This window comes from Maylandia zebra, linkage group LG13, assembly GCF_041146795.1.
Source record: "Maylandia zebra isolate NMK-2024a linkage group LG13, Mzebra_GT3a, whole genome shotgun sequence".
Lineage (NCBI taxonomy): Eukaryota > Metazoa > Chordata > Actinopteri > Cichliformes > Cichlidae > Maylandia > Maylandia zebra.
This window is the reverse complement of record NC_135179.1, coordinates 15,551,922-15,571,942: the sequence shown is the minus strand read 5'-3', so window position 1 is coordinate 15,571,942 and position 20,021 is coordinate 15,551,922. Positions and strand designations below refer to the sequence as shown.

The 20,021-nt window shown below is 41.8% G+C and overlaps 1 protein-coding gene across 3 annotated transcripts in view; it reads right to left on the bottom strand.

Annotated features, from left to right (window-relative positions):
* Positions 1 to 18,210, bottom strand: part of LOC101466538 (cGMP-dependent protein kinase 1) — a 100,916-nt gene extending 82,706 nt beyond the window's left edge. The window contains exons 1-2 of one of the 3 annotated variants that reach the window (XM_004551572.4): positions 17,575 to 18,210; positions 7,226 to 7,392 (exon numbers count right to left, since the gene is read on the bottom strand). In XM_004551572.4, coding sequence (XP_004551629.2) covers positions 7,226 to 7,392; positions 17,575 to 17,831 — 424 coding nt within the window. In that variant the 5' untranslated portion in view covers positions 17,832 to 18,210. Of the gene's footprint in view, positions 1 to 7,225; positions 7,393 to 13,760; positions 14,381 to 15,934; positions 16,293 to 17,574 lie in introns of those variants that run through there. The other 2 variants (XM_012919292.4, XM_004551571.5) reach the window with 2 other exon arrangements.
* Positions 18,211 to 20,021: the final 1,811 nt, after the last annotated feature.

Here is a 20,021-nt window from a genome sequence, read left to right as displayed (position 1 = left end):
GAGGAACACTCGAAGCGGGGTTGGCCACAAAGGGGATAAAGGCTCAGAGATCATCCACAAATTATTCACTAATTCTTTCTCTGAGCTGGATTCATCGGCCTCAGCGGAGTTAAAATGAGGATCAATTCCTATTCTAAGTAGGGAGAAAAAAACAAAGGCTTTTACAGACTAATCGGAAAGATAACAAAAAACCCAGAGAATATAGAGGGAATGGCTGAATGAAAATAAGGTAAGATGGACAGAAGGGGTGAAGAGTAGCAGGGAGAAAAAACAGTACAGGAAAAAGAAGCTGTGGACAAGTGGAGAGGCGTAGTGACAAGTGGACAGATTGGGGTCAAAGTTGGTAAAATGTGAGAAGGAGTGATAGAAGGAAATGTGCATGTGTCTGGTCTCTTGTAGGAGCATTTGAATAGATAACTTTTAGCAGTGTGTCTGTGTCTCTGTGAGAACACGTGAGAATGAAAGAAAGTGGCAAAGGGAACCACTTAGATGCAGGGAGGGCAAATGAGAAAAGACACTTGCCAGAGAAAGAATATTTTCATTTGGTGTTCAGGGCAGATGGTGCTCAGCTCAGCGTAGATGAGATTATTAGTCTGTAACACACTCAATCGCACTATTTGCACATAAATTACACATTAGCCAGAGTTATATTCTTCTTGATAGACGTATTTCAGATCATTAATCTATTGTATGTTAGTAGATAGACACCGTCCTGAAAAATCAGCAAGCCATCTGAATTTTGTGCAGTTTTTTAAACCCACATCCGTGCCTCTTTGCCCTCTCCTTTCACTGCTTTTCATTTACAGTGTTGCGCTGCTGTATAGCAAGTTTTGAATCTGCTTTATTCACCATTAAAATGTCAGCTTTTAAATTATGAATAAAATGATGTTTGGAAGAGGAATACTTTTCTGAAGGCTCTTTCACAGGACTTGATTTTTCATGCCTCGCTATTGCATCAGCAATGCCATCCGTGAAGTGAAGAAGCAAAATAATACATAATAACACAGCAGTCGCAAAGAATATTGTTATTACACATATATCGTGCAGCATACTTGACTACACTTACTTCTATGCCTGTATTGATAGGCGGGGGGATTTGGGGGATGGTTTAAATGTGCAGGTACAAAGCTACAGGACTGACAGTTCTTTTGGACATTATTGCAAGTACAAATCTCTAACCTTTTCCCCAGATGACGCCTTATTAAACCTCCACTGAGAGCCTCATTAAAGTTATCATGAGAGCTGATAGCACATATGTGCAACTCAGTCTCCTGTCAGTGATTGCATTGCACGTCGTGCTACAAAAGGAGGGTGCACATACACCCAAATGGTTGAATATTGAGTTTTGAAAGACGCCTTTTCAGGCTGTGCACGAGCCTCAGCAGTGTGTTATGTTTGATTATTAACCTACTACTGGCTGCTTTTCAGTGTAGCAGTTGTTGCATCAAATATTAGCTTCATGCTGTATTCTCAGGGGGCAATCAAACCAAAATTTGTGCTCCTCCACATTTTACTTGGCTGAGCTGCCCTCCCTCAAGATGCACTGACAGCAACAGCGGCAACAATTTTAAGTCTGCATTATTTAAGTTGCCAGGCAACAGTGCAGTGCAATGGCTTTGTGCACTTGTGTTTCTGTGACCAAATGCATTTGGTATTTTCACATTACGTCATTAATATGCAAATAATTAAAATGACCAGAAGTAGCCTCTTTAGTCATTACTGAAGGTATTGGCAGTTGTAGGGAAAGCACTGAAAGCAGTGGTAATACTGAAAGTATTTGCCCTAGATCTTGTGTCCTCTCACACCTGTGACACTGAGTCACACTCAGGTGCCCCTGGTGATTACGTCTCTAAGCCCTGCTCAAAATGAAAGAGGAGTCCATCTCCCTCATCTCTGCCTCATTGGTCAGTTAGAACAGAGAGCAGCTCTTTGAGGACCGCTGGCTATCGCGCAGCATAAAGTCACCTAAACCGTAACATCTGTCTAACTTTCAGACAGCAATAATAATTAATTGAGAGTCCTACAGAAATTGGCCAGCATGTTACTTGGTTAGCTGGTACGCTGGTTGTTTCTTACGTCCATTCATTTTTGCTTGACTTGCTTGAGGAGACTTGTTTACATTGCTTCTCACAACAGATGTGCTTTTTTTCTTGTTCTTTTTCTTGTTGGTCATTATTATTACTCTTGTTTACGTTTAACTTATCTTTAGCCCAATTTTGCTTCAATTTGGTCATGCTGTTTCTTCTGCTTGCCTGCCAAAGCACTTCAATCAATTATTATCATTTTGACTTGTGGTTAATTAGTCAGCTAAATAGTTCATTAAAGACGATTATTAGGTTAACAGGCACACGTGATGCTATGATTTTACGAGTTATGAAACAGATGTTGGAGTGATATGTTTTCACGTCGTGTTTCAAAAACACAGCATGTGAGCTAGTGTGCCAGAGAGGCGATAAGGTGTCAGTAGAAGCTGAAGGGAGGATAAAATATGCCATAAAATTAAAATGCAGACAGAAACCTGTGTCTCTCATTTTTCTATGCTGCTAATGTTTCATTAACGCTACATGCAAACAGATCGATTTCCAATGTCACGTCATAAGGAGTGATAAAGCATCAGATGCTTCTACTGTAGAGAGAAACTAGTGTCTCGCCATAGCAGTAAACATTTCTGTTCATTGTTATTCTGAGGTATAGCTCAGTAAAAGCAGAAGAAAAAGAAGTGACTGTCAGAAGTGGTTCGGTATAAGCTTCAAAACAGCACATTGTTCATTTCTGTCTTATTCAGGCTTTCAAGTATGCCACTTAAACACATTCTTTTTTTCTTGATCTGTCAGGATATTCTACTTGCCTCGCCTAACAGCAGGTCAAATAAAATAATTGGGAGCGTAACGTATTTGTGTAGAGAAAATGTCAAATCCTGGGTGCGCTGTGAAATCCCCTGAACACATCCACCTGAATAAAATGGCACACGGTGCATCAAGTGCTGCCTTGACTATGTTAGCTTGTCAAAGTAGCTGTCAGCGTACCATGAGCACTCCAGGTTTGGAGCTGAGTCTACTGTAACGTTACCTCTCCCCTCACTTTCCTCACTTTTCTGTCTGCGATCCATGAACACTCAGTAAAACTAATAAAATATACAGCAAGGGCAGTCATCTAGTTGTACCTAAAAGATGACAGATAGAGGAAAAAAAATACATAATTCAGATTCTTTGCCACGTATGTTTCAATGTTTCTTCGTTCTCTTTTTTCATTTTTTTTCCTTGGATGCGCTTGTTTCTCAGACAGGGTGAAAGATGCAAGACCAAGAAGGAATGTTAAGTAATATTCAAATATAAATGCAAAGTTGGCAAGATGAAACGTAGTAAGGAGAGGTTGAATATATTTTGTTGTCTTAATAAAAGCTGCCAAGTGGAGGAAACTTGTTCTGGTTTGTAATTCAATTCAAATAGTAATTATGTGCAATCACAGAAGAAAAACACAATTCTTTACCATTCCATTAAGCACCAAACCATTAAATGTAACCATGTTAAGACTTATATCTAAACTAGCGCACCTGTTCAACAGAGATCTGCAACAAATTTGATAATTAATGTCTTCTTTTAGCTATTCTTTGCAAGTCTACAGATTTTTGGACCAGTGGTGAGATTGGACTTTATGTCACCTTTTGTGGCCCGAATGACAGATTGAGACCAGATCTGACAGGTTAGTCAATAAATGAAAAAAAAAATCATTACTTGCAGCCCTGAAAATATCTTTAATCTTAGAAACCACAGGTAACCTTCAGATTTGGCAGGTTTGCAACTTCTCGTGATTCATGTGTGACCTTTGGTGAACAACACAAAACCATTTACTATGTCACTTTGAAGAATCCCTCACCTGGCAGCTGAAGTAATCAATATTCACATTGTAAGCCAGTCATGTGATCTTAATAGTCTTTGCTTTAGTTTTGCTGTGGCCCACTATTCAACTGTTTAATTTAACAATTGTATTCTCGAAATTGTACAAAATGTCACTTTTTTAAAGTTTTTGGTGATGTAGATTTCATCTTGTCTTTTAGCAATCCTTGTAAAGGACCCATTGGAGTTATATTTAGACACGTCCCACAAAAGCATCATTTGTCAGTATGCCAGAACCACATTTTAACCCCAAAAATTACACAACAAAGCAAAAACAACACAAGTCTTTTTTTGTGCCCAGTCTCAATCAAAGTTAGACTACGAAACATGCGCTGGAGTGTTCTTGGTCCCTTAAAAGAGGGCCGTCACCTCGCCCACCATCTGACAGTATCTGATAATGTGGGAATAAAATGCTTTTAATGATTCAATCTCTATTCTGGAAACTAGAGACTAGACTCTGTTCCATTTTGCATTAGGCGATACTTGAAGTCCTTGATCTGCACCTGTTTAAAAGTTTCCACGTCTCCACCTAATAAAAAGACAGACAAAACGGCAATGCAAGAACCTACTTAACACTGCTTCCTACTGCAGCAAACACATAGTCATTAGATTAAGATGAATGAAATCTATGAAAGAACTCAAATGGCTTTTTTTTCCCCCTCTCAAGTAAATACTTCATAGTAATTGGACGTGATTGTGCGAGTTATTATCATTACAATCCACCTGTGTGGGTCTTTGCGGGTGACACAGCCAATCAAAAATCTATCCCATCTCCATGGAAACACGAGCTTTTGTCTCTGTTGCAATCACTGTTTTTAAAAGAGAACTGATGTCAATTATAGCCCGGTAGATGTGAGCTGAGCGCAACAAACATTCATGAAGGCAGCCATTGCTAAGCAGGCAGACTCATCATAGAGGCAAGCCAATGCCAGGATTCATTCTGTGTCTGCAGCTCTTATTATTTTCGTCTCATCTCAAATTATCAGGTGCATCTGCAACAACAGATAACTGTCCTGTTGTTGTTTCAGCTGGGAAGCTGTGAAACTGTCTGCAATTTCAATCTATAACTAGTAGGCGAAACAAGTTATGCGCCCTCATAGTTAAAGCAACTATAAACTAGGAGTGACGTTTAAATGCATCATTCATATTACCACTGTTATTATTGTTATTATTGGCATAAGAGTTGTTTACTTGTGCCTCATATCCCTATATGATGCATAATGGATATGTCAGCCCTGTGGCAAAACATTAACGACTACCCTGCCAACTTTCAATAATAAATGACACAACTGCCTGAGCGGCGAACACTTCATTTGCCAGGAAAATGACGAACAGCGCTGAGTGGATGCAGCTATGTGTTTGACATAAGACACCGACATCCCGTCAGCGTGGATTAAAATGTCACCAACCGTTACGGGCTTCTACAGACCTTGGTACAAAGTCGTCCGCCTTGAGCTATTGGTTTCAACATTTGCTTTTATGCAAAATAGATCAAGGACAGGGACAGTCGGGGTGAAAGCTGCTGGCAAAGGACTCGCTGGGACACGAGAGAGGGGAACAGAAAGGCGATCATAGAGCAGAACGGAAGTCAGAGAGAGTCAGTAATGTTCACTAAAGATAAATATGTTGAGCCTACCCTAAGGATTCAAAAATGCAAAATAATTTAATTAATTAATTAAATAACATGTAATATTAGTGTGACACCGCTGAACTGAAGCCCTTCTACCAATTACATCGCAGCTTTCGCCTCTATCGCTGTCAAAGAGGAACCCACAAAGCCCCTTACAGATTTGTATCTTTCTTTTTTTTTTTCAGTTGTGCTCGACAGGAACCTATTCATCAAGTCAGTGTGGCGCTTGCTCATTTGTGACCTCACACCTTTGGCACGCAGCATTCGTCAGGGACAGAGTGAAATCTACTGACTGTGACCGCAGACTTTTGTAGACCTGTGTTCAGCAAGGCCACAGTGGTTTATCACACATATAGTTTCTTTTATTAAAGGTAAGAGAGATGAAAAAATACAATTCCTAATGTTGTTACAGCAACCCAGCCCTTTCCCAGCACCACTGTTATTTCTGGTTACCAGTGTATAGTCCACTGTTGGGTTTTGCATATGTTTTGTATGACTCTTTACATATCAGAGATACAGATAAGGGCAACAAGTGGTGTTTTTTTTCTCATGACGGGGGTGTGAGCTAGGATAGAGGAAGTACTCCGATCATTTATGTAAGCTCGGCATCAGTGAAAAAATACTCTATTTTATGTTGAAGTCACCATATAAAACTTTGGACAGTACACAGCTATTATCAGAATCATATACAAAGAGAATCAGTTTAGTTTAGGTTGAATGAAGTAAGTAGGGTTTTATTTGTGGGAAACAGAAGGAAAGTTCTGTAAAAGCTGAGGTATTTCTTCCTGACATGACAAATCCCACCTGCCTGAGTTTTGAGACAAACAAGCAGAATTATAGATTTGTGGCATAATTGAATTCTTTTCCATAATTCCTTCTTTGAAATACCGCCTTCTTATTTTAGTCCTCCTTTCCCACAAATCTATTTTTAACAATGTTTGGCCGAATGGGGATCCGGGAAATGTTTCTCTAGCACAATTATAAAAGTCGGTGGCCCACAATAGAGCAAACAATCAATTTTCTAGATTCATTCTTCATAGTTAAATATTATCCTTTAAATGCCACAGTCCGCACAAGCCCACAAGACTCATGCTCACTGCCTCTTGGTTACTGCCTCGCTTCTCACTACTCAGCCGAGTTTTAAAGTGAAGTTACAAGGAGTCGAGCGGTTAAATACTAATATATTCATTCTATAGTTCAGCCTTTGAATGTCCAGATTTACCTCTGCATTGGAATGAATTATATTGGGCAGGCACTAACTGAGGCCGTTTTCCCTGAGGTCAACTCTATTGTAAAGGATGATGGCTCCCTGAACGTTTCACCGCTGAATCGCTTGCCCTTTCACAAATCCCATCTGCGCCACAGTGGACGCTGTGTTGCTGTTGTTGTCACCAACTCTTAGTTTTATGAAAGAAAAAAAAGAACCACATGCTGGTCAGTACTACTAAAAAGAACCTAATTAAACGGACTCGGCAAGCACACCAGAGCACACAAAATGACATCGATGTGACATGAGTGAATCATGCAACATAAGTCCCTTTCATTTATCCTCTGTGAATGCTATAATGGTTTATAAGATGTACACTTCTTCATAGATTAGGCAAAGTTTTATAATAACGGTCTTTTTAGAATCATTGTACCTGTGGTTTCACAGTATTTTAAGAATACCCGTTTTAGCAGCGTGCATGTGTGCGTTTACCTTCCATGACGTACACCAGCGAGCCTACATCGCCCTCCTTAATGATGCAGCTGTCCTTCCCGTACTCGACAGGATACATGCAGTCCACGATCTCTTGGATCTGCGACAGCTCCAGGTTCTTCATGAAGTCATTGTCCAAGATGGCCTCCTTTATCAGTTCCTTGGACCTGGAGGCAAAGCCAAGCAATGTGAGACAGTCACTGTACAAGCACTGACTTGTGCATTCTTCATTGCAGAAGGACAAAATGAGACACAATAAGAGGTTTTGCAGGCGCACATCTCAAATAAAAACTGTTCAGCATGTCTCTTATTTCCAAGGCTATTTCATTCTAGCTTTAACGGCTCAGCGCCTTTTCAAAAACATACCCTCAATTCAAATATGTCAAGGTGAAACCATCTCACCCGCCTCCCTCCCCTGAAAATTCTGAGGAAAGTCAATAAATAGCAAAATCAATGCCTAATGGATGCAGATTATTTCCATTCAGGGATTTACTTCTGAAAGCCAACTCGGCTTTCGGTTTGCAGAGTCATTAAGGGCATTCCGCAGGTAAATAGTTTCTGCATTAACTATGCAACTGTCGGGAGAAAAGGTAATAAAGTGCAAAGCTAACGCGTGGTTGTCAAGGTGCAAGAGTGCTTGTCAGGTGGGCTGAAAGGAAACACAGGGCAAACGGAGAGGCAGGCGACATTATGAAAGGAGACCTGATAAATTATCTTCTAAATCTAGCAGCATGCAGTGGATGCAGCGCCAGAGGAGAGTAGAGATATTTGTTCAACAGGTGATAGCAAATCTGAAACCTGAAAGCAAGCATCAGTGTGACTGTCTGAGAAAGGTAGACGCGTTGAAAGAAGTCTGACGCGGGCCAGATCGCGAACAACGAGTCAAGATCACTCATTCACCGAAGCATCGCCACAGTTCCATTTGCTCAGCTGCACGCTGTGTATGTGCTTCTCTGGCAGCTAAATGAATGAGGTTATGTACCAGGGTTAAACCATTAAAGAGACCTCTCACACTGAGAAGAGAGGCCAATATCCTAATTCATAAAAAAAATCCACAAAAGCAGCCCACTATGCCCCGCAAGTAGTATTCAAAGGCACTGGGGAACTGCCTCTTGCCTTTTTTTGCTCAGTGCCCTTTTCAGAAACGGATTTCTTAGTGCATTGTTGATCACCTGGAGAGCTCATTGCTAAAAGGGCAAATAACCTAGAAGGCATTTATGAATCAGTGCTCCCACAACACGCAGGCTTCTCTTCTCCACTGCCAGCCTGCAGCAAAGTCCTCGCCAAGGAACAAAAGTGCATAAACAAAACTTCAAATTACAACATCAACAGTGCCCTTTTTTTTTACTTCTTTCAGATTTATGTTTTTCAACCTGTCTGTTATTTTGGAACAGCAAACTCTACAAACCTCCTCTGCAGATTCAAGTGTATATGAGGCCATGTTTCACTGCACAATGAGTGTTTTATTTCTCTTTATGCTGAACTTTTAAGGTCACTCAAACGCTTCTTCAATAAATCCTCAAACACATTATTGAGTCTGGGATGAGACAGTGGTGCTGTTTCAAATTTCTTTTCTTTTTTTAAATGCCAAAACACTTAAAAGAGCGATGCCAGTCTCTTCTCAGAAGCAGCTACCATTTGAGCTTTCACCAACATCTGCACATTTTATTGCACTGTTTTTACACCAGCTGAATTATTAGCGGGGCTCTAATAAATTGTGCTTTTCATTCATGACCATGAATACCAAATTAGGGTCTGAAGCCTGTGGATTCCGACCAGCGATGCTTTTCACACTCGCATATAAACGTGAGAAACTAAATTACCAGAGAACAACATAAGCTACGTGTCGTATTTCACTGGAAAACCCAAATAACGTTTTGGGGTTTTTTGAAAGCACACAAAAGAACCTTAATTCTCACATGTGGCCTCTGGATTTCTATAATCTTAAAGACAAAGATCATGTATGTGCATTCCTATAGATGTTCCACGATCCCTATACGTGTCATCTCTTCTCAAATTTTAGATCATTTACAGAATAACAAGAGCAACCAACCAACGCGAGAGGCTTCAGGCTAACAAGCTTCCAAATCCACTGGATTTTTTAATAGACTTGAATCGTAAATGGAGCTGCTCTAACTGAGCAACCTGGATTATAAAGAAGTTGTTTCTGCCCTTGAGAGTCTAAACATGCTGCTGTGCGAATTTTAAACAGGGAGGATTGAGGTGTTGCACTTATTTTTTATTCCCACTCCACAATCTATGTTCAGATCTGACTCCTTGCTCCTTGAGTTGTAATTTTTTTGGGGGGGAGTTGTCTGCAGGAAGAGAAGATCTCATTAGTTTGAAAGGAGCATAGTAATGGTGTGAAGCGCAGTTTTTTTGGACTGATATTTCATAATAGATTTCATTTTATGAAAAGACAGCACACTTTACGCATAATTAACTCGAGGCATTTTCACAGACTAACTTAAACAATTTTAGGAGAATCGAGCCAGGATATTGTCCAGCTCACGTGTAGCGTGCAACAGAAGATGATCTGCTTCTCAGAGCTGGCAGCACTCCTTTGTATTAGGTGAGGATGCTGCATGAGTAGGGTGCGCAGGTGGCAGGACATATGACAAATGACAGTGGTTTCACTATGACCTGAGCTATTCTCACCTGGGAGCAATTAGACGCTACATGGCCTTTGTGAGCTGGTAGAGACCACTTGAGGTCTGAATCTGACATTTTCACTCACACATACAACTGCACTTACCTGTCAAAAGTTTGGACACACTTTCTCATTTACTACTTTCTACATTGTAGATAGATGCTGAAGACATAAACATATGAGGCAAAATACAGTATATGGAATTATGTAGCATACAAAAAATGATAAATAATTGTAAATATGTCTTATATTTTAGATTCCTCAAAGTAGCCACTCTTTGCTTTGTTGACAGCACTGCAAACCCTTGGCCTTCTCTCAATGAGCTTCATGGTGCAGTCACCTGAAATGGTTTTCACTTCACAGGTGAGCTTTGTCAGGGTTCATTATTGGAATTTCCTTCCTTGTTAATGGGGTTGGGACCATCAGTTGTGTTGTGCAGAAGTCAGGTTAGTACACAGCTAACAACTGTTAGAATTCATAGTATGGCAAGAACCAATCAGCTAAGTAAAGACAGACAACAGTTCATCATTACTTGAAGAACTGAAGGTCAGTCAATCTGAAAACTGAGGATAAATTCATGGAGTCAACAGCCTCAGAAATACCAAGTTAACAGCACCTCAGATGAGAGGCTAGATAAATGTCACACAAAGTTCCATTAGCAGACACATCTGTACATCAGCTGTTCAGAGGAGGCCTTTATGGTCAAATAGCTGCTACAAAACCACGACTAAGAAAAAGCAACAGCAGAAGAGATTTGTTTGGGCCAAGAAACACAAGGAATGGACATTAGACAAGTGGAAATCTGAGCTTTGGTTTGATGAGTCCACACTGAACCAGCATGGCTACCACAGCATCCTGCAGCGAGATGCCATCCCATTCGGTTTGCTTTTAGTTGGACCATCATTTATTTTTCAACAGGACAGTGACCCCAAACACACCTCCAGGCTGTGTAAGGGCTATTTGACGATGAAGGAAAGTGATGGAGTGCTGCGCCAGATGACCTGGCCTCCACAGTAACCTGACCTAAACCCAATCGAGATGGTTGGGGATGAGATGGACCTCAGAGTAAAGGCAAAAGGGCCAACAAGTTCTCAGCATCTCAAGGAACTCCTTCAAGACTGTTGGAAAACCATTTCAGGTGACTACCTCATGAAGCTCATCGAGAGAATGCCAAGAACGTGCAAAGTAGTAATCAAAATAAAGGGTGGCTATTTTGAAGAATCTAACATATAAAACATGTTTTGAGTTATTTCACACTTTTTTGTTTGCTACATAACTGCATATGTATTCATTCATAGTTTTGATGCCTTCAGTGAGAATCTACACCATAAATCATCATTAAAATAAAGAACCATTATATGAGAAGGTGTGTCCAAACTTTTAACTTGTAGTGTATGTCAGTTACATTTACCATTTAAAAAAGTCCAGGCCTGCAGTACATGTGTGAAAAAGGCTCAACAGGAACTAGCTGGAAATCTTTTTTTTTTCCAAGGCTGACCTCCAGCCCACTGGAAATGTGCCTCATTGACCCTATTTCTGTTCGATTTACACCCAGGAGATTTAGGGCAGACATGATCGTGGCCATTCTTGAGCAACATCTTCCAAATCCAACCCTTATGAAAACATCTGCCTCCGTCTCCTTTGTGAGAGCGATATATTTTCTTTCATCCACTACAGAAGTTTAGACTGAGCAAGTTCAGTCTTCCTTAAAAGGAGAAACTATGCTCTTTAAGGAGGAAAAAAAAGGCATGGCAGAAAAGTGGGAGAGGCCAGGAGAAATAAAAGTCAGAAAGAGGGAAAAGAATGGATAGCATACGAGTAAAGAGTGCTCTATGGGCCTTGTAAAGAAGATAAAGAGAGGGGAGAATGAAAGAAAAACACAAACACTTAGCCAGATCTAACAGATATTATCAGTAAACTTCAGTAACAAAGGAAAATAAAGAGTTAGTGAACTTGTTTTAGCCCACAGTATAAATTAACATGCACAAAAAAACAACAACAACAAACTCAATCTAAATGAACTGCTTTTCTACAGAAAAATATCAACTTCTCCAAATTACTCAGGCAAAGATGTCCAACCAGTTTGGACATCTTTGCCTGAGTAAGATAAGAACAGTGCTCAACTAATAAGAGAACAAGCGCAAAAACACACTACAGTCATTTGCATTCAACACTGGCTGTTTTTCAATTATTATTTTTTTCATCTCTATGCTTATTAGAAGAGCAATATTAGAGAAAATGCCATTCTCTAACAAATGAGGAGTGTGAAAAGGTGTGGCAGACGTTTAATGGAAAATTGAAGCTGTCGCTGAGAGAGGCTTGATGGAAGTTCAAACAGCCTCATTGTAATGAGTTAATTTTTAGCTTTCCTTTGAGGATCATCATCAGAAATTATTTAAGAAACCGCTGCCACTCATTTTTTCTTTCTTTTGAAATCTTGAAATAGTCTTTTCCCATCATAATTGATATTTTCTTAACTGGAGATTCTCTCTGATCTGTTCCAATATTAAATCACGGGGTAATCAACCACTTTTTGAAGTAAAGTGCTAAAAGTCTTGACAAGAGTCTCAAGAAAATCACTTAATGAAGTCTCAGAATTACGCCAGTTATTAAAAGAATTGGTCACTCTGGTGTTTTCCTCAGCTAACCTTCCAAACCAGTGTTCAGGATCTCAGACAAACAAAAAAATACACATAAGAAAAGAGCGTTTTGTGTGCTTTCACAAACCCAGGGAGCTGACAGGTATAACAAAGACTAATGGCTTTTTGCTGCTCAGATAAATAAATCCCTTCATTTTTTTGAATCTTCTTTGATGAAATCTTTGTTGTTGAGTTTGTTTGCGTGTCAGTCGAATAATGACATTCGTATCTGACGTGACTGATCTCACTGTAAAATCTGAAGGCTGTAATCTTTTTTCCTCTTAGGCTTAAAAAATCAATATGAGAATAGAAAAAGATAACTTAGCTCCAGGACTCGTAATATTCCAATCACTTCCATAGGAATGATCCCTTTTATTTATTTTTGGGAACTCGAGTATCCCGCTAAGCATTTAGGGCAATATTTTCTTTTCATTAAATTCAATATGTGCAGTTTTTAATATGTTTAAAGAAATGTTAGGTAAATATTCTCCCTGTCAACCAGGGGAGTGTTGATTCATAATAGCTCAACCTTTAAACCAACAGAGAGATGGATTACTTCACAACAGAAGGCAAATTTAGTGCCAGCCTACATTTAAGATCCAGACCTCCTGTTTCAGACCACGTCGAGCAGGAGAGCCGTATTTGCGTAAGAGTTTGGAAAGACAGAGGGAGTGAGAAAGACAGAAATCATAAGGTAAACATGCACAGAGAGCCTGTTAAGACTGCCTGTCACAGGATCACAGCTTGTATAAAACAGGCACTGATACATTACACAGAGTCCCCACCACCAGTTCTCCAAACCGGGATGGCATGCAAATTCTCCCTCATATTTGACTATGATCAAGTTTATGTACAGTCAACTTTTGATCGTTATGTTGCTCATAATCCTGCTCATGGGCGTCACTAGGGACAGCTTCACGGATTCTTGAGGTTTTAATATTTGTCTCATTTTGATAGTTGAAGATATCGTGTCATTGCAAAAACATCCGCTGTGTGTGTGTGTGTGTGTGTGTGTGTGTGGGGGGGGGGGGGGTTCTTGGTGCGCGCGCATGAGTACGTGGAGAGCACTGCCTCATTATCCCAGTGTGCGCTACAGGTGAAGTACCTGCTGCGCCACACGCATCATTACGCACAAGAATCGAAAAGGTGACAAAGACTGAATCAATTCAGACGGAAGCATGACAGTGAATGCAAAAATATCGAGCATATTAAATATAAAGACTGTGGGTAGAATTTGAACACCTACTGCTGGCTTTTGGGGTAGAACGGTAGGGTGACATGGCTAAGATCCTGGATGTCGAAGGCAGTGGGTTCGGCCGAAATTGCCTGCCTCTTCGTTCGCTGCTGCTCTTGCAAGTCGTTCGGCTTGTGGACCTGCTGGGTCGCCGGTTTGATGACGGAGCGGTATTTGTCCAGCTCGTTCTGTAGTCTCTGTATAAGCTCGTCTTTCTGGTCGAGCTCCAGCTCCAGCTCGTCGATGAGGGCATCCCTTTGGCGCAGCTCCTCAATCTTCTCCTGGAGCGCGTACTGGAGGTCGCGCAAGGTGCCCATTTTAATCGGCGACAATGAGCGACTTCCCAGGAAGTTTATCTCAAGGTATGCAGCCGAGTCTTTATCCTTTCTGCTCTGCCACGCGGCTCACAAACTTTATTCGTCATGAAAAGCTTGAGAGGAAGGAACCCCTGTCTCTGCTGTGGCTGATTCTGTCTGTCAGAAGCAGATGTTTGGGGATTAAAAAGAACGTGGCACGCGATCGTCAAGGTAAGCACAGAAAGCGTCTCAGCCACAATCATGCAAAGTTTACTCTCTCCCTCTCTCTCGCTCACTCCCTCCCTCCCACGGTGCTGTGACAGCGGAGGACCGTCCTCCCCGAGTGCGTCAGGCTGCGACCCGGTGAGAGCGCATGGCGAGAAGGGCGCCTACAGGAATCTGAAGCACAGTGCAGTCTGCCACTCCAGAGAGAGAGAGAGAGTCTCCCATGAAGCCACTGCTCTAAGAACCATGTCATCATACCTCGGCATCTCACCCTGAGGCTGCGTGTAACAAATAGATGAGCACAGGAGCCTTAATAGAAGTTGAAGGTGATGGAAAACTTAATGAACCTCGGTGTAAAAATATGAATGAAGATGTTTTCAATATTTCATTTGAACCTGAATGTTGTTTTTCATGTTGTGTTGGGTGTGAAGAAAATTAAACTTTCCCCAAACCCTTTTCTGAATTAAATTTTGTTGCAAAATGAAGTCAGTTTGCTAAATTTCATATTTTTAAAAAAGTGTCAAACAGCAGCAGCAGAGACACACAAAAAAATGTCAGAGCTAATGAGGCGCAGCTCCGCGTTTCTCATCTAATCTGGTGTTGTATGCACTCCGAGCGCCGCTGGTGCCTGTCCACATTATCCCAATGACTCATCCGAAGCTCAGCGAACAGCATTTGGCCTCCTGCTCTCTGGACAAATTCAGAAGAGGATAAAGTGCCAAGAACAATCTGATAGGATGAGGACTTACTGAGGCTGAAATCGCAATTACTGTGCTGAGAGGATGAAGCGTCACCGGCTGACAGTGAGGACAAAAGCGAGGAGATTTCTCGGACTGCAGAGATAGGTGTTTTTGGTGCGGTGGTTTAAGACATATTTTTCCCGACAAAAAACATGTAAACAAACCGAAATGGAGACAGATGGTCTAATAAAAAGATCTCAGCTGCCCTCTTGTGGCGGCTTAAAGGATCAACGCAGACAATCAAGAATGAGGCATGGCACTGCTCTCCAGGCTGAGGATGATTGTGGACATTAAATCAGCATGTAGTGAGTGATACTGGATCATGAGAGCATTAAAATGTAGGATTTGGGGGATGTATGCGATTAATCGGAGGAATTAATATTAGTAATATCACTCAAAGTAATAACATGTAGGTCTGTGATTTTTAATGGGTAATCGGGGTTTACAAAGATCAAATGAAAATGTATTGAAACTGCATAGTAGCATGAAAAATGTTCTTCAGACTGTGCTTAAATTGCTAAACAGAGGCTGTTAAACTCGCCTGCCATGGAGAGCAACTTTGGGTCTCGTGCCTTGTAAAAGCACGAGACCCAAGCATAGTCTGGATGCTCGATATGAAAAGCCATGGAGTGAACCGTGAACCCTGCTCTTCCTGCTCTACTACCTGAACCGCAAGCTACAAAGCACAACAGAGGTAATCTGTGAAAGTTGAACATGAGAGGAAGACCTGCTCAACAACCAGCAAACCCAACTTTCTGTTTAAGTCATTCATTGAACCACAACAAAAGAAAACCATACAAATAATCCAATGTAGCGCAGTATTCTCTGAGCTAATTAAAAAAAAAAACATGGTTTATATTATCTTTGTTAAGGGATGGGGGCAGACCACAGAGCTTAAGCAGCAGCAAAGTTTGCTTCATAGCACCTGAAACTGCAGACGTCCGGAGATTTCAGGTTCGATGTTGGAGCCCCGCATCTTCCCATCAACAAAAAGCCCTCCCACTGTCCTTCAAAGCACCTCTGCGCTTTAAATTTCACCTCTCTAGCCATTCAAGTGAGCCCCTTTCCTATGCGGATCAATAGAAATAGGATCCGGAGCTCCATGCTGCAGTAATCTGAGGAGCGGGGCGGGCCGCCGCCTGGTGCCACGTCCTGATTCAGTGGGGTGCGCGTGTGTGGTGGTGGTGGATGAGGGGGGTCACACCGTCTCCTACTCCTCTGCGGCGCACAGAGGGGTCAGAGACCCCCAGCAGCTCATGTGGGCGCCTTCCACCAGACCCCGGCAGCACAAAGACTTCATGTCACTGCCGTTTTGCACGTTTTCTAGGTTTACTTCCGGTTTATCCTCAGAGCGCATGGGCACATTCCCGTCTGTCAACTCCTGCAGCCTTACTGTGGCACTTACTGTTACTCAGCAGCTGAAAATAAACTCATAATTTGATCACTTTGAGACCGAGCCATGCTTCCACTGGAAGGCTGACAATTTGATGGAGATACTTTATTTTTAACTTTAATGTAGCTCGTTTGCAACTTTTTCATCCCTCTAAAGTTGGGCTGTCTTGTGTTTGTTTGTCTGGGGGCTCTCCCTGCGGTTGTTTGCCTTTGAAAGCGCAGCGAGCATCCGTTGATGACTGCAAATGAGGACTTTCCTGCCTGCAGTTTATTAATGCAAATGAAGATTGGAAATAGTCTAGCCATGTTAATATTATTAACCCCATTGTCTCTTGCACTAAGCGAGTCAACAGGCTGATGTCTGCTTGTGCGTGTGTGTGATGTCAGTGTAATAAGTAATTTATTCTGATGGGGTTCTGATGATAGAAAATGAGGTGAGAATAAATTAAAAGAAACAGTTCTTTGGCTAACTTTTTGGTTTTTCGAGTAAACACAGCAAAACCAAACTAAGCAGAGTAGGACTAAATAAAAATGCAGTTTCTTTTATCTATACAGACATCATACCTCAGATGAAATCCTCAAAATAAGGATTGTGAACCTAAAACGAGCACCTGAAGGTGATGAAGGAAGCATATGGCCAAACAAAGCGTTTTCTAATGGAGTATTAAATATCCTCAGACATGCACTTCGGGTCCTCAGCGTCCAGCTACTAAAAGCCAATAATGCATCGCACTTCCTCCTGTCTGTGTCCCGTGGGGCTGCCATGATGGATCTGATCAATTAGGAGCTCTTTCTAAAGCTTGCCTTGGAGCTGCGTCATCGGCCCGCAAGAATGGAAGTGCTCGTCCATTCATGGCAAAACTCTGAGTCTCCCATTTAGAAAAAAAGATCATAAAGAGACAGAAACACTATGTGGAGACAAAGCACAGAGGAGCCTCAGTGAGCCGTGTGTGTCTGAGCCTCTAGTTTTTGTTTTTTGTCGCCACATGTATTCTCCTCTCGAAACAGAGTTGTACATCCTCGTAACGAAATGCTGATGAATAGTTTTTATGACCAGAAAAAATAAACTCAGAAGAAAAACACCCAGAAAATCGTTTAAGACGGGACACAAAGCAGACACATGGGCGCAATAACAGAGCAATAAAGTACGACCGCCTGCGTAAACTGTCTTACCAGTCGGACTTGGCATATTTTCGAAACGCCTGCCTTGACAGGTCCTGGTGCGTTTGAGGTTCCGCGGAGATGCCCTGCGCCCTGCGGGTCCTGGGTCCAATAAGTTGAGCGCTTGGCAGAACAGACTGACATTTGTGTAATTTTCTCTTCAGTTCTTGAATCTCGTCTTCCCGATCGGCAAGCCGCCTCTCCAAGTCCCTTATTCTCTCCTCCTTTAGCAGCAGGATCTTGGCAAAGTCGTCCTCCAGATCACTCATGGCGAAAATCTGCGTTAAACTTTGTCGATATTCTCCCCGAGGTGGACAGAACGATTAACTCCCAATACTCGTTTAGCAGGTTTGGGGGAGGAAAAAAAGAGATCACAAAAGATCCCCGTCTAAAGCGCGCAGGGTGATGATGCTCCGACAGTCCCCTTCACTGCGCACTTGTTTATTTCAGAAGAAAAGAGCAAAGCAGCGTTCAAATCCGGGAAACGGACGATTGATGGAGCAGCGCTGCGCTACAGTCCACCAAGCCTCCGGGGAGCTGCTGATGATCCTTCATTGAGAAACCAATTACAGCAGCTCTTCCTCTCAGAGGACGCAGAACTGGGCACTGGAGAGCCAAGACAACTCCTGTATAGTTCAGCCCGCTCACCCTGCAAACACACCACAGAGGAAGCCCAGTGCTGCTGCTGGCTGCTGTCAAATATTTGTTTACCATCTGTCTGCACAACCCCGACCCTCCCTTTGCGCGACAAAAGCGCACACATCACCTCCTTGACCTAACCTATTTCAAAAATCAATTGTCCCACACTCGCTTCACGGGGCAGTGGACCCGGTATGATCTATCTATCTATCTATCTATCTATCTATCTATCTATCTATCTATCTATCTATCTATCTATCTATCTATCTATCTATCTATCTATCTATCTATCTATCTATCTATCTATCTATCTATCTATCTATCTATCTATCTATCTATCTATCTATCTATCTATCTAAATAGCAATTGATTCAATGTTAGATATGAATAAAGGCTTTTTAAAGAGTTTGCACCTAAATTAAAGTTAATTACAACACACATTCCAAAGTGGGTTGCTCTAATGATGAGAGTAATCTGTAATTACACACTGTGGCACCACTGCTTATCACTTTTATCCTGGTTGCACTGTGAAGACTGGGAGTTCAATAATAGATCATCACTTCTCTCACTCTAATATTAATCACTGAAGCTGGACAGCCATTTCTAAGCATAATTTTTCATCTTACTGCCTGAGCGTGTTTCAACTGAATGGATTCATTGAGTGGGAAAGAAGAGGGGAGCTCATGGGTGCTAGGGGGTTGTTTCATTAAGATTCTGAGTTAAAAATAGCGCGAACAGATCTTCACTTTGCCGGCGCAGTTCAACATGTCTCACCCTTGACTATTGCTTGCCTTCTTATTATTCCAAACGGCTCTTAGGGGCTATAGCAGAGTGCTTGTTGCTGGAAAGTGTGGCTCTGCAGAACCTTTTGAGGAGTTTTATTATTCAAAAATTACTTTCCCATCTAAGCTGCAGCTCTTCAAAGGAGTCTTGGAGCGGAATAACAACCACATTAACATGTTGCAAACCCTCATGTATCCATATGAGAGTTGTGATAAACCGCGTAAGACCTGCCTGGCTTGATAACTATCCTGAGAGTTATCGGGCCCGATTGCAGTGGTTCTAACCACGAAGCACATATGATGCACTTCTGATTCTGAAGCTCTGTGAGTGTGTCACATGTTTCACAGTAATTGTGAGCAGCAAAGACGAGATGAGAACCAGGGTCATGCTGTTATCAATGTGGAAAACAGTGATCGATTAATTATGTATGCAGCAGATACTGTGTCCATTATAATAGTGGTAAAATAAGTGTTACCTTCCGTGCCCCTGAATGGAGAATATGACTGCACTGAAAGACTGCTACTGACCTCCTATTCACAAAAAATGACATTCATGCATTTGAAAATAAAGAAATATGCAGAGCATCATCATTTAGTTTTTAATTAAAGTGTCTTTGATCTCATACTGCTACCATAACCTAATGTGTATAGACATCATCAGCCTGAACTGTGTAGGTTTTCTTGTTTGTCCCAACGCCACTTTTTCCATGTTTACATGGAGGGGAGCAATGCTGCATTACCAGTTTCAGCTTGTGTTGTCTGAGCACTACATGGGTCATCTCTCTTGGATGCTGTGGCTTAGGTAATGGAGGCCAAGTTGACCTTAAGGCACTCGGAGATGGATGCTCTTACGGCACACAAGAACGGCCGCTCATGGGCGTCACTGAGTTCATGAGTGCTGAGTGTGCCCGCGCAGTAATAAAGGGTTCATGTGCTTCTGTCTTTGCAGCGTTTCTATAGCGTCTCTTGGAAGAGAAAATCCGGTGCCCTCTTGTCCGCCTCAGGGACAGATCAGCTTACGGAAGAGAAGAGGGCAGA